This window comes from Sinohyriopsis cumingii, chromosome 7 (assembly GCF_028554795.1).
Source record: "Sinohyriopsis cumingii isolate HCF-2022 chromosome 7, ASM2855479v2, whole genome shotgun sequence".
Taxonomy (NCBI): domain Eukaryota; kingdom Metazoa; phylum Mollusca; class Bivalvia; order Unionida; family Unionidae; genus Sinohyriopsis; species Sinohyriopsis cumingii.
In genome coordinates, this window is record NC_142967.1 from 100,222,074 (window position 1) to 100,238,214 (window position 16,141).

At 34.3% G+C, this 16,141-nt stretch overlaps 1 protein-coding gene across 1 annotated transcript; it reads left to right on the plus strand.

Annotated features, from left to right (window-relative positions):
* The first annotated feature begins 251 nt into the window (after positions 1-251).
* On the plus strand, positions 252-12,217 carry LOC149795810 (lewis-type alpha-(1,3)-fucosyltransferase-like). Its single transcript, XM_089965716.1, has 3 exons — positions 252-367; positions 728-774; positions 3,408-12,217. Coding segments are annotated over exons 1-3 (1,299 nt in total). The 5' UTR covers positions 252-365; the 3' UTR covers positions 4,658-12,217.
* Positions 12,218-16,141: the final 3,924 nt, after the last annotated feature.

The window sequence follows — 16,141 nt, forward strand, 5'->3', positions numbered from 1 at the left end:
ATGACCAGGAGCCGCATGTGATCCAAATAAAAAAAACGATCCAGTGCCGTAAACAAATGGCGCTGCTATGACGAAATGAGCGAAGTCCTTCCATTTAAGGTTATAATTACAAAATTGATTATACATCACGCATATATACAGCACACTCCTTTCATATGGATTCCATGTGCTTTTTATGCGGCGCAACCACACAAATGTCATTCATATGTGAAATGAACGTTTCGTTTTACACGTGACATACATGAAGTATATTTAAGGTGTGATAATTCAACCTAGCAATACCATATGTTGCCAAAAGTGAATATATTTCCTTTGCGCTAGAAGCAATCCTGAGGTATACATCTGATACTGGTAATGACCAGAGAATGTAAGTGATTAAGAATTGATGATTATTACAATATGTATAGTAAGGTCAAAATATATACGTTGTACATCCACTAATAATATACCGATGACTGTTAAATTTATATCGTATTTATTATTCGTTATAAGCTATAATTACACGCACGTCTGCATCGCTAGGTGAATATGGGCACTTGAAACAAAATCCTCTATTCGGCCAATTTATGTAATATTCTCTCTTATGATTAGGGAATTTTTGCTATATCTGTTTTTCGTAATTTATAATGTAAATATTATACAAGATGTGACGGAAATAATATGGTCACAATATAAATGGATTTGGTTTACATCGTTGACAAACATTGAATATTTTCTATTATTTCAGGAGGGAGTGTTGTCAGCGTAGGAGTCATATGTTTATTTCTACTAAATGTAAGTTCGTTGTTTCATTATTTTTTCTAGTAGTAATGTTTAAAACACTTAAATTATTAAAATGATTTCATCTATCTTTTCAGTTCCAAAATGTGCATCATATAAATGTGTGGCTATACATTATTTTACCCTCTGATCATGCCATGTAAAACCTAACATTTGATATACGCCGTGGTAAACAGATCTGAAGTTATAATAAACCCTTGGCGCCATGAAGTCAAATTGTGTGTATGAAAACATTTATTTAAATACAAAACCAGTAAATAATTAATTTCATGCTGCTATTCTTTTAAAACAACACCATGAATGCAAACATATTTTCAGCATGAAGGAAAAATATTTTGTTTCCACCGAATCGTCTAGACTTAGGATTGTTAATAATGCCATTTAACTAGGAGATTTGTTTGACACAAAATTGTACAACTTAATTCACCAATATGATTCACTTAATGAATCAACGGAGATCAATCCTCAAAATAAAATATAAAAGCTATATTTTCCATAGTGACGTATAAGAATTACATTCAGTGTTGTATTGTACAATATCATCATAGAAAGACAATAATAACATTTAAAACTATGGATAAATAAGAGAGTCTTTATGATTTGCTATACAATTAACTGAAAAAGGTGTGTTAGACGCTTCGAAATTTTAAGTGATATATATGTGTATCTGCAATTTGCTGCAGCTAGTTCGGGATGAATTGCAATTTGATCAACATGAGACCCACTGACTAATACATCGGAACAAATTACAGCTATTGAACTTGTCCAACTCCACGTGTACAATATACAAGCATTGCACGGCCTTTATTTGTCTCGAACGTATGATTGATAATTAATGGGACAGTGGTCTAGTTATCACGGATGCATATTATATAAGCATTTGACGGTCGTTCCACTATTTGCCTGACTGGTTACTGGTTCGAATATGGAGATACCCCAGTCGCAAAATCATCATTGAATCTATCGGTTTAGATTATTCCTTAAGTTTGAGACTGAGTCACTAACATTATACAAAATCAAACGCAGGTACATATACTGAATTCTGACCTTCCCCACAGCAGCTACTAGCACAACGATAATTGGAATTTGAAACTCTAAAAATCAGCGATCTCCAACACAAGCTGGAGCTGGAAAAGACGCAAGGGTTACTCTCTGTAAAATACTAACTGTATTTAAATGATATTGGAGGCATTGACTTCGCTATTATGTAGCTAGAATGGATCTGGTAGTCTGTTATATGCCTTCTCTTTGCCATAATTATGCGACTTCATACATTCTGACCGGCTGTAATTGTTAAGGATGGTTCACTTAGACATTTTGTATGAGTAAGTTAAACTATATTTGATACTTCACTTTTCCAATAAAATATATGTATGATAATAAATATATTTTCCTTACTTAACGCTGTTTATTCAAGTTATTTCAGAATGTTTACTCAGACGCAAAGTCTTTGCTATCGCCTGGTAGTTTTCAATACATGTTTCTTTGAGAAGTTATTTAACGAGTGTACATGTGTTCATCGATGTGGTTTTCAGGTGATTGCATGTCTTTTATGTGTGCCAGTACCTGGCCATCCATCAATTTGTGGAAAGATATTAAATGTCTAGTTAGCTTTCTCAAGTAGAACGGATTGCATGTCAGAGAATATAAATTGATGGTTTTTTCAGTTTTTATGTGGCAAACTATATATGTTGCGTGCCCAAAAAGATAAAATTTAATCAAGCACTGTACTCATTCGTTGGGATGGAAGAATGTTTTGTTATCTGCTTGCCTAGATGCTGAATAAGAATGTTTGCAATGATATACGTTGGATGTTGCTAAAGTAAAATGGAAATAGTGATCAATGTTCTTTGGAAAGCAAAACATGATTTCAAATAAACTATGAAAAGCGTTTACCTCTGACAAACGCTTCAATGTAGCTATTTTAATATGCATCCACTCTAAAACATGATGCTTGAGTTTTGGTCGCGTAGTTTTATCATGATATAGCATTGTCGTCTGAAAGTTGTAAACAATACAGCAATGTCAGCCGTGAGATGTGTAAATAACAAACGTTGTGTAACATCTTCTAAGGAATAATATACGCATTTGTGTTTACGTTCAATATTAGGTGAGTCAGTGATAAAAGTAAGATAATTGTGTGATTAGAACTTGTAAGAAACGAGATTTTTTTATATTATGATAAAACATTAAATACCAATATAAAACTAATAATCCCTTGTTATCATTGCTATACTAGCAGTTGTGTGAATTTTAGAAAGTATTAGAAGTAGAAGAATAAGACATTAACAAAGGCCGTATCTAGGAAATACTCACTAATTATGGATTTACATGAATGTTACTCACCACTGCAGTGCTTGATTAAAACAAAACAAAGCACAATCATTGTTATCAATATAATTTAATGTTTCAAAAATTAGGATAGGTAATGAGCATTAGCAGCATACCAGAAAATATCCATCACTTTATGACGGCGACAAAAATAGAAATGTACGGTCAGGCAAGGTAGAGGGTACACTACTTGAGAGATACAAGGTCTTAGTTGAATGATTGTATCACATATGGATGAAATTAACACCAAACCACAGCATAAATTAACTTTTCTTTTCTATTTTTCTCTTTTCAAGCAAAACTAATTTTGATGAGTGTCCTTTGTACCGTATACGCTGTGATAATTTTGAGTTATACACCGTGGATTGTTTATTCAGTTTTCACGGAACTAATAAGACCTGCCAATCATGCAAAGAAAGACTTTCAGAGTTTGAAGCACACGAAATACAATATGTCTAGGGAAGGGGTACCCTCGACCTCCAAGCAAATGAAACATAAGCTGGTGGATATGATTCAACAGTTTGGCGAATTTGCACCAGTCTATAATTCATCTGAACACTATACAACTAGTGCAATATTGAAGATTCTCTGGTACAATAGACCTTCTTGGTTTGGAGAAGAAGAAGAGGTGTGCAATACAAACATAAATAGATGTTTTCATGGCAACTGCGTTATTACATATAACAGATCCCTTCTAGAGGAGGCTGATGCTCTAGTATTTGACGCAACTGCGTCTAATTTCCCACACAATCCACCGCTTATACTACAAAATCGACGTGGACCTAATCAGATATGGATATTTTATGGTCTTGAAAGTCCTGTTCATTACCATAATAACCATTTCAAAAGACGACAGTGGAGATCAATGTTCAACTGGACCATGACCTACCGACTAGACTCTGACATTCCTCATCCATATGGCATATTGGTTACAAATCCCTACCCTCTAGACCGAAACTATAGGGCTATCTTTCGCTCTAAGACAAAGTTCGCAGCATGGATAGTAAGCCATTGCAATGCAGACAGCAAACGAGATGATTTTGTTCGTCTTTTGCAAACATATATTCCTGTAGACATTTTCGGAAATTGTGGCACAAGCAGTTGCTCTAGAAATGGTACTGAATGTAGAGATACTATAGGCAAAGCGTATAAGTTTTATCTGAGTTTCGAAAACTCTTTATGCAAGGATTACATAACTGAGAAATTCTTTTGGTACTTCCCATTAGATTTGATTACTATCCAGCGTGGATATTCTGACTACGAATCTCTCCTACCGAATGACAGTTATATTGACAGCGCCAATTTCTCTACAGTTCAGGAGTTAGCCAATTTTATGAAACGACTTGCTGAAGACGAGGATAAATATATTCTCTACTTGAAATCTAAAGACCGGTATGTGTTGAAGAGCCAAAACTGGACATATTGTAATTCTCTATGTAACATTTGTCAAAAACTAAATAATCTAGAAAAGTACAAAAGATCATACAATGACATTGCTACCTGGCTTGACAATAATACGTGTAGCTCAGCATCTGACATTAGATGATCGCATTTGATGAGAATATATTCATTGGATTTTTCCAAGTTTTACAAATCTGAAAAAAAAATTATAAACACATTTTTAACTCTTTTTGAAATATATAAAATTTCATGAGGTCAGCATTTATGTGATTGCAAGCTATCACGTTGTCTACAGAACAAAGATTCTAAACTATCCATATAAATGTTGAATATTTAAGCCATAACGTATGTAACCTGTCAACAGAATAATCGACCATAACGAACAATAGAACAAGTTTTTATTAAAATGTAAATAATGTTTTTCATAGCAGTGTGTCTGTATTGATTCAATATCCAAAATCACAGGCTCTTCTTTTCACCAAGGAAATATGGTTCTGCTGCAGACGGTAGATGGTAATTCTTTTGTCAGTTATGGTACTATACAGTATAAACAAAATATTTTATGTACGATATGGTAGGTTCCAATGATTAAATATGAGATTTTATAAACATATGTAATTAATGATTTTAACTAAATGACGGTATAAATAGAACATGCTTTAGAGACAGGTTGAAATCGTCTTGCCTAAAGAAGTCCTGTTCACTATAATATAGATAGAGATATGGTTATATATCTTGCTTACTTTATATTTTCAACATTATACCTCCCACTTTACCTTGTAGTGTTTCGACAAGAGTTACAATTTGCATTTTACATCAGATATCTCATTAAAGATACCTTCGTCGACTATTTGCGTGCACAATAAATCTTTTTCATGTAGCTCCCTAAAACCTTGTCATAAAATGTTATAAGTACAAATCTTCTTTTTTGCGTTTGCATGTTTTTATTGATTCTTTCCAACTGTATAAAATAGTTAAGAAAAGTATTATTTACATGTAAATAATGTTCTGATTTTTAGTTTTAATACCACTAAATTAGTTATTATTTTAATTTGTGAATTATAATATTGAAAATATAAAATAGGTATATTCTAATAGAGTTCATATATTCTTGATTTGCTTAATGTGCATGTTGCCTCCATTGTTTTAGACAATATGATTAGGAATATGTATCTTCATCCTGTGTGTAGATAGCACCAACACTGCTTCATATTCATTATATTGATAAAGTGTATATGGAATAATGTTAACATGTCAGGGACAACTGCTGCTCTAAACTTTAATGATGACTATGTTGATGGTGCTGTCGGTGATGGTTATAAAATCTAATGATGAAACGTATTATTTATTGTATCCCTTTTTATTTATTGCCAGTTGACATCGCGATCAAGCAGTAAAACAGTTAGGTGTTTAGGATCTCATAAATAGTAACAAGAAAAATTCGAAGACAACAAGGTTTGTACAATTTTACAAATAATTTATTTCCCTAGAAAAACATTCTAAAAATGAGGAATAGAACTTGCAGTTTTAAGAATCCAATCCCAAAATAATCCAAGAATAATCCAAGAAATAAAATGTAGTCCTAGTAATACAATGTTCTAATTAATCTGAGTTAGCGTCCCGACGAAAATCCAGAATGGAAGGCACTGACGTATACTGTACTTAGTATATTACTGAACCACATAAAATAGTAATATGGTGTATGAATTCCGAATAAAATTGCAATAAATAGCATTGTCCACGAATTATGTATGAACACTTAGTTATTCTCAGGAAACAAAACTAATCTCTTAAAATCCAAATAATGTTAAGAAAAATAAAAAATTAACTCCAACTGGTCACTACAAAAAATTGAGTCTAGGTGTTTTAAAAACTCAAGTAAAATTATATTTCAAAACATCACTATTAAATCTGGCTACTGCGCAAATCCGGTAAAAGCAGCATTTTGAAATAACAACATTGTGGCTATTTACATGTCGAAAGTCCCTTACTTCATGTGCAGCTTCGATTTCACGCTCTAAATCCCACACTAAGAATGACTTTAAAAAATGTTTTCGAAAGTTGTTTACTTCCAGTTATGAAATAAGGCCAGGAACTAAGTCAACGTTTGTTTCAGAGTTATATATAAACATGAGCTATTCCTTCCTGGTGGTGAGGTATACATGCGTATGTATAGCATTAATTTTTTAATTATATTAATATATACAGATATTACAGAATGTTTCTGACTTTTCAATTGGTATGCAAAACGTTCTTGATTCACTAATTATTTTCTATAATTGATGTAAATTATGGGTAAAACGAAGCAATGATATTTGGGAAAAGTTGAATAATACATTTGAATACATTAAAATGCTACATGTTGCCGTAACAAGGAGGACGTGGACATATAATCTGCTTTAAAATTGTTTTTGATTATGATGGCTATTTCTCAAAAGTTCAACACTTTCCTTTGGTCGGGCCCAAAGTGCAGTTTATAAATGAAATAGAAACTTTACGACATTCTATAACATTTATGTCATTCACAGTAAGGACCCATTTGATAATATCGAAAATCTTATATTAGACTACAGAGCGTCTGCAAATCTGAAGGTACAGTTACTACTCATTAAGAAAATAGTAAGCACAAACTGAACACAGGAAATGAACGTAAAAGCAAAGTTGCCAGAAGGTTATGCGATACGGGAATATATTTTTCTACAAATTAAGCTTCCTTACAATTCCTCAGCAAAAATGAGAGCAATTAATAAATTATTTTTACTACATGCAGTTGACTGATATTACAATTTTGATAGCAGAGACTAGTATCGAATTGCAATAACGAAATGAAGCGTATTATTACATAGTTTGCGGAAAGATCTGGTAGATGGCATTTAATATATGCTCATTTTTGTCTCCGGTAACTTTACATTGAGATCACCTTGATATTACAAGCACGTGCATGACACGTGTGCCCTAAATAGTACAGTATGTTAGGAACTACTTTGCAAACAAACCATGTACACTCATATAGTAGGAGCTTTCTGATTTTTAGTTTTTTAAATTTGTTTGTGGATGAACTAAAACAACTGTTTTATCTTCTGTTAAGTAGTGCTCTCGGGTGTATACAATAATAATATATAAAACATACTGAGGTGAAGGTCTATTGCATATTTATCAGAGACTGGAACATCAGCTGCTTTGCAATATTGCAATTTAACTCTTTTGATACCTTGTTTCGGAATAAGACTAGCGGTAGACGCCATACGGCTCATAACATAGCACTGGTCCAAATAAATAACAACCAAGTGGCAAAATATAAAAATGACATTTTTAGCTGGTAGTAAGAATGACACAAATATATTTACATTTTCCAGTTTTAATTCGCACAGAATATACTTTGTTAGTTCTACAAATCCGAATCACATGATATATATCATGGGATCTAAAACTTGATTACACACATCTAAATTGTACTGCGATTTCGACTACGTTTGTTTTTGCAATAACATTCCCCTTATTGTTCCCCTCAAAAAGAAATGAACGTGATTTACCATCAAATAACAGCTTAAACTTGGACTTCAAACTTCATCTTGGAGAGTGTTTGCTTAAAATGTAAGATATTATTGAAACGTCTTATAGTTAATACTCTTTTCATTTAAAGAAAATAATGCACTTTCTCAAATTTGATAATCAACATAATACTGAAAGCTGATCATTTAATATTAGATTACCATTTTGTGCGTTCCCATAATGTCCCTACCTCCACAAATCTTGGATACCAGAAGGTACAAACAAATCATTGAATGAATGAATCTTTAAAAGATGACACGATTGGTAAAATTAGAATGCCTATCACTAAAGATGCTTGTAAAAGACACAAAATCTAAATGTGGTCGTTTTGACATTTCCTTTCATGAATAGCTTTGAAATATTTGGTCTTTCCGATTGATAAGTATTTTCTCAGTCATGTGTCGTTGTGATCATTAAAATCATTGATTTCGATGTTGGAAACCTTTTATTGTACATAGTATGAGGATAATTAGAGGTATATGCGATTCAATTCGTATGATATGTCATAAGAGTAGCACGTGTCGCTTGCGTATTTAGAATAGGTAGCAATATGTATGCGTTGCAACATGGTAAAATCTCTTACAAAAGTGATTGATACATTTTGCAAATACACGTACGTGCCTGATGAAATGTGTTAATCTATGAAAATTATTTGCAAATCTTTGGACGTCTTTCAAATTTAACTCAACATTAATTGTTATACAATCAGTAATATATTCATTATCAATTGGGAGAAAGAAAATTAAGTATTTTTCATAAGCTATTTAACTTCTTTCAGAACAGACTGATGTATAGTTGATTTAGGTATTTCGTTAGTTCCTACGAGTAACATGAATTTCTTGCTTGAAAGAAATATTAGGAATAATTAATAATATACTTTGGGGAATGTCTCCCGGTGGCAGTATGAATGGTAGAAATATAATTAGTAGATTTGAAAATGTATGTTCTTAACAGGTAAAATATGTTAAAACAATACAAATCATATGCACATATTTACGTGTCGTGCACATTTAAGTGAACGGCTGTGGGGTTTAAATCTGGACTTAATACCTTTTGACGACACTTTTCATAAATCTTGCCGTGAAAATGGCACTAAGCACCTTTCCCATGTCACCGAGGGCTTCTTACAAACTTTTGCACCACAGATCAAGACCCCACGTGAAATCGTAGGGTGGAAACGAAATTTGCCGAAACTACCGAAGTGACGGTGTGTCCGCTTGCCAGTACGACATAAGCCATTGAACAATTGACAGTGGATACTGATACATTTCAACAAGGCATCAAATAATTAGACAAACACATCAGAGCAGCACAACTACCGCCATCTGTGTACAAGTCAATGCTCGTAGGAACAGAACCGCAAACCTTTATTGAAGCAGGTCGTCAGTGGATTTTTCAAAATCACTTTAAGCTGCTTTACAATATCACGTTGTAATGGACAGATTACTTGAAAAAACATCCAACATCAAATATAAAAGATGTATGGACCAAGCAAGTAGACAGCGAAGTTCCTGGATTTAAATAAACTCCTTTCCCCTTTTTTGTTGAGAATATTGAAATGACTGCATTTTATAAGGAAACATTTACACCTTCACCGGAAAAGCATTCACGAACGAAAATACATGTTAAAAGTGAATATACGCCGGACCAATCGAAGAAAGAACACGGCCTATCTGATGGTGCAAAATCATCCGTTTAAAGAAAGTCTACAAATTTAAATAATGACAGGTAAAAAGACAACAAACGTACAACATGACCTCTACACACACTGGCACAAACAGAGCGAGAGAGCGAATGACTCAGAAGAGAGGCCAAGCAGATGGCAGATACTGTATGTTCTTTGAAACCAGGGTTGTGGGAGAACGGAGAAGGCCTTTGTGGACTGAGAGACAACCACAACCTTGCGGATCGGTTGAAAATAAGCGGTTGGCTTGCGGGTTGCTTACCAGTTCCATGATTTTTTGCATTTGCACCAAACGAGCCCTCCGATGATCGGATATCGATTTATCCTAGATCTGTGTATCTAACATGTCATACTGACATGTTGGCACATTTTCTAACCCTCGCGGACCAGGCGGGCACACGTTGGACCTACGTGGTGAGAACAGTACAATGCTGTACAGCAAAGATCGACCTAGCCTTTAAAGATAAGGACAATCCTATGTTGACGTGTGATACCTGTGCAAGTTGTTAACGCTTTATCACCCGTTTATAGAGCATACTACGGAAATGGTCTTGGTGATTTTGTCCAGGGACAGTTTCCAGGCTCACCAAAGGTGTCTGCAGCATTATCTTATCGCGCTGCATTAGTTGCAGTGCCAGTTATTAAGAGCATCAAATACTTTGCTGCGGATCAGTTTAATAATATTGGAGTACAGAAAGGGCAATAGTGTCTAGACCGGCTATGATAACTAATGGCTAGATCATAGCCAAAAACTATTACACTTCCATCAACATGAGCAATTACAAGCCACTACTTGTACATTTATTACTGAAACCGCTCAAACAATATTATGTCATTACAAAATCTAGCAATGGGAAGGGCATTACATTGTCTTTCAAAATGTGTTAGACAAAATCAATAATGCATGGGACAATGTTGCATCTGCGAGAGTAGATTGCGGCACCAATGATTTTCAGTATATTTAATATCCGTATAGAGATCTCAGACCATTAAAAATGGAATCACATGTGCAGGACAAACCTCAAACTTTTTGGTTATGTGAGGCCTTTTGAAATAGAGGGACAACTGATAAAGGCAGACAATAACCTTATCCACACACAGTTTACGATAAAAAAGATCATACAAATAAAAACATATATGAAATGCAGCTAGATAACAAGAAAGCCGTTGGATTGTTCAAAGTCGAGTTGATGGTCTTATAAGCCAATGTTTTTATAACTGACATAGGAGGAAAAAACAAATGTAAGCGTATTAAGAAATGTCTTGTTGAAAATATATTATATTATATATGTGCTAATATTGTTTATTAATTATTAATTTAATTTATTAATATAACGGTTAATAAGGATGCCTTTTCACCGTATGACTATGTATCGTATTTAGTTGATAACACGAATTACTTTCTTAAAAACTCTGGATTGAAGTTTTAATCTAATATCCCACCACTATGTAATCAAGCGGATATTCCAGGCTACTTAAAAGAGCTTTCAGTAATTTCATCTCTAATAACTCCTTGTATTGCATCATTTCCATTAAAATATCTTCCATAGAAGTATAATCATTTATGTAAAGATTAATGCAACCCTAATATTTTCCAGAAGATCTTCTATGGCAGAATTAAATTTTTGTACTATTGTCAATTCTATTCTATCACTGAATATAATTTATCATAAAGGGTTATTAAAATTACATTTCCTTCGCAAGAAAGAAATTTTCTGCTGCAATCCTTATTGTGCAAACTGGTTCGACATATAATGAGAGCACAATTGAAACCAAAGTACTATTCAAATCAACTCTACTGCAGATTTTGTATTTTCGTAACGTGCAATATCACATATAATTCTAGTATGATGGAACTGGAAGATAACATGAAAATAAGCTGAAAGTATTTTGGAAATTATTTGCTTGTATCTAGACAAATACTTGAAATTAACTGGAATGCTATTGCTAACATTTTAGTTAAATTGTAATTTCTTTTCCTATCATGAGTTAATAAAATCTGTAAAGGAGGATTTTCTCTTGTTTTAACATTTAAAACTGCTCTATGGCTAAATATTACCTAACATTCTTTAAGCAATATGATCAGCAAAGACCTTTCATCATGATATATTTTACATGTGTTTTCTTGTATATCAGAGTAAAAATGCAAACATTCCAATCTTGCTAATTTGTTTTATTATTATGTTAACAGATCAGTAAAAATTGACAAAAGAATTTTGTGATCTTATATAACGCATGGTCCTTCTTATAAAATAGTTCAGACGTTTCCTCAGGGGAAAGCAGTTTCAACAGAAACATCATTTACAATACATGCACATTTACTGACCGTAACCTCTGATCACTGTATTTGTTGAATGTATGTATCCATGTTTGTCCATATATACTACTTGATTCAAGAGAACTTAGATCTTTTCAGTCTTACAAGCTGCACACAGTCTTAAATGCTGCACTTGATGTGTGACACAATTGATAAATATAAATATATATATATATATATATATATATATATATATATATATATATATATATATATATATATATATATATATATATATATATATATATATATACATACATATATATATACATATAAATTATAAAATAAACAACGCCAACACGTTGAATGTGTGACCGGTTTCGCTTTAATGCTTCATCAGACTGAATTCAAAGACAGAATATATACTGATTTCATAAATACTAATGTTTAAAGTGTAACTTAAGCTAAAAATATTCCTCCATGTGAGGGAAACTTAAGGACACCGTTAAGATATATTGAAAATAGGCATTACATGTTCGTACCAACTGGAACATCGCACGGAACGATTAGCCATTGTGTAGATATAATTCGATGAAAACCATATGTGACACATACGGGACAAGTATTGGCATGCTGCAAATGTAACGTATTTAATTAACTGCCTGTACATCAACCATACAGTTAATGTACTGCTCCTTTCTTGAGTTATAATTTTGTCAAGATTGTAAGCTGTGTTAAAGGATATTGTATTGATCAACTTTATGAAATATTGAAAGCCGAGCTTAATAAAGTTTGGTGCAATTCTTTGGTTATTATTTTTTGATTAATCAAAACACGAGTAGTGTAACAGATGTTAAATATTCTAACTATGACCGTTATAATTAGGCCAGGTAAAAGTCTATAAGCTATAGGTAGCCGATGTGAACTGCCTATATAAAAATGGAAATAATTAATTTTGTAATTCAAATCCTGATGGTGTACCCATGAATATTGCAGGCCGAGTTGATAAAGCGAAGCAATATGTTGAGTAGATCCGTGTGTACATTGATAAACAGAGTTTATAATGGTCTTGTTTCATTATGTATAGTGCTCTTCATGGATTTGCTAAAGCGCATCTTGCCGTGGGTCTCACTTGTATGACTCATCTTCTATGTCCACGCTCAGCAGCTTTACCAGTGAACGAGGACCACTGTTCATTGTCAAATGTTCTTCTGCTCTGTTTGATTGATCCATGATACTTCTTCAACCCCTGGACAGCTTTTTTCTACCGAAACAATTCTCCCTCGGTGACAAAATCTCTGAAATTAAGCAATTTTACGTTTTGATTAAATAAATAAAAATCTTTGTGACGTTACCTATACAGCCTTTTACTAGCATTGCTTTTATCTGGATCTTTGTTCTCGATATCGTCCATATCCTTTCAAAAAGTGTATAAGATACACGAATATAAATAACAATCTGGACAATGTATTGTTGAAAGATAACCTACAACGTAAGTCGGGTAGTAGCGTCGGTATGCCGGCTACCTCCGGCTGCGCCACTTCTGGCAGAAAACCCATATATCTCCAGCAGTCAATTAAAAAACTTCCTGGTAAGCATCTGGAAAGGCAGATAGGATGGGATAACCTCGGAGCAGTAGGAGTTGACGACTGAACATGTTGTAAAATGACAAGCACTACGAAAGTGATCATTATATTATCCCTTACCAAGAACTGGAGGGCGGTACATCCTAGAACATTCATGAAGGTGTACTGAGGATAGAAATAACCCGCCTATATATGATATATAGGCTGTTGCCTGCTTTACGCTACCAGTCGAGTAAAACTATTCGTTATTCCATATCAAACTTCGTAGTAAGTTCGATAGGCACCTGTTGATGGAATAACTGTTAGGCGATCGGACAGGAAGCGGTTCTATTATATTTGCACAGGGCTTACCCAGGAAAACAGTTTGTCTAACGTCAGTGTTGAATTATAACCCATTCATAATCTTTCAACGGAACCTACGGATAAACCATTTATATCTCCATCAATAAAATCTAAAGGTTCAAATAACCATTAATGCAGGCAGAATGGAGTGAAGAAATTGTGGGAGTGGCGGTGGACGATTTAAACGGGTCTACAATATACCTTGTTTTTTGTCGATTGCTCATACGGAGGTTCCGCTGGTTGCAGCCAATGCAAGTCACTTCCCAAAGAAAACTCCAAAAACATATCTACAATACAACCCCGATTTATTTCTTCACTAGAACGGGAAGCTGGTGTTTCTTTAGCTATTCCAACGGCAGGGTCGGCTGATTGAAACGAATCCACACAATGTCATAGCACTACAGAGGTCCGTAGGCTATCATCTGCTATACGCCACTTGCAGCGGAAGTTCTTATTCTCTAGCAAATATTCTCAAACATCCAATTAAGCATATTTTGGAGTAATGGGGGGGGGGAATCAAAAGTGTTCAAATAGGTTCTGCGGAAGTCCATAAAGTACTGTAGAATGTATGTACACATCACATGTAAAGCTCATTGAGAATTTTCCATTCACAAAAGCAGGGTGCAGAGGGCATCATTGTAATATCACTGCAATCAATGAAGACAACTGGAAGGGAGTAGACAATACTCGGACCCTCTAAGGGTATGTAGGCTGTTACTTGCTGTACGACATTTTCTGGGGAAAACTCTTTGTTTCTCCGGCAGTCGACATCAGACTTGATACTATGCATCGTCTAAAATATCGTGATCGGGGAGAAGTACAGGACACATGGAAACAAAACATGAAACGGCTCCAAATATATTTGGTATATAAGGAGCTTCTTTGGGTCAAGGACGATGAAAATTGGTAGCCGGGAAGACCTAGGCTTACGGCAGTCAATGTCAAAGTTGGCCCTCAAACTTTCTGTTCAACGTGAGGTTGGGCTATGTCTTTGTACAGTCATGCTTTGTGCCAATTGCAGTGGAAAGCTATTGTTTATCCAGCAGTCAGTGTCAACTTCCCTTTCAGACAGAGTAGATGACAGAACGTATGAGCTTTTGAATGGATGATTGAAATTTGTCTACACTTACACGTCTATCCTCCGGGATTATTTGGAAAGCCGCCAGTATATGTTGATGTCCACGGAGAATCTCCCTTTTCAGTACGACTAATCTCTAATTAGTACCGCGACATTTCGGGAGAGATTGGACATGTTGGAAAACTCATGCAGTCTGGGTGAATGATTAGAACAGGTCTAAACCATACTCAAACGTTGAAATGTTCGTATGCTACAATTGGTATACACTACCTCCGGGACACAACGATTGTTTCTTAAACTTTCACTGCAAAAAGTTTCTAGTACGTGTTTCATTTCCAAATGAAACTAATGTCAACTGAATAAGGACCCATTTGCTTTGACAAGAACACGTGTGTATAGATTTTATTGGAAGATTATTTCTGTCATGCTGGTCGATTTATTAAAGCTGTTTTAACCCATATTCAGGCCATGCAGGCGTCTATAGGTCACCACCTGATATAAGCCTCTTATCCGCGAAAGTGCTCTTTTTTAACGAAAGCATTTACCATGTAATCTGTTCTTTCATTCTTTTCTTTTAAATGTAACGTGTTTGTTAATAAATGTGTTTGTGCTTCTTATTTGAAAATGAGTTATGCCTAATTTCTCGGATTTATTATTTCAGACGTTTCTTTTATTTTTCCAGTTTAAATTACGTTCGATTTAAGTCATTTTTCATCTGCGTTCACATTATTTATCTTGTCTGCTCCGGGGTAGATCAGTTATTAGCCTGCCGGACAAAAATCAGATACCAGACAGAAACGTGCTTACTGATCCAATAATAAAGTGTTCTAGTACCCCTGTCTATATATATATATATATATATATATATATATAGCATTCTTGGCGTATGCCAAACTTTCTAGTTGGGGCAGTGACGATAGAAATCCAAAGAAACCGTATTGTGTCAAAGGTTCACCATATCGATGTTCGGCTAGTCGAAAGCCAACCACAATGTCCTATTCAATCACATGATGCATATAACTCACGTAATCAAGATCTACATTAAGTGTCATGAAGCTCTGCAATTCGCGAAATCGAAACTCTCACCTCGCGGAATCTAGCTGCATGGTAACTGTTCAGGGTCATAACGT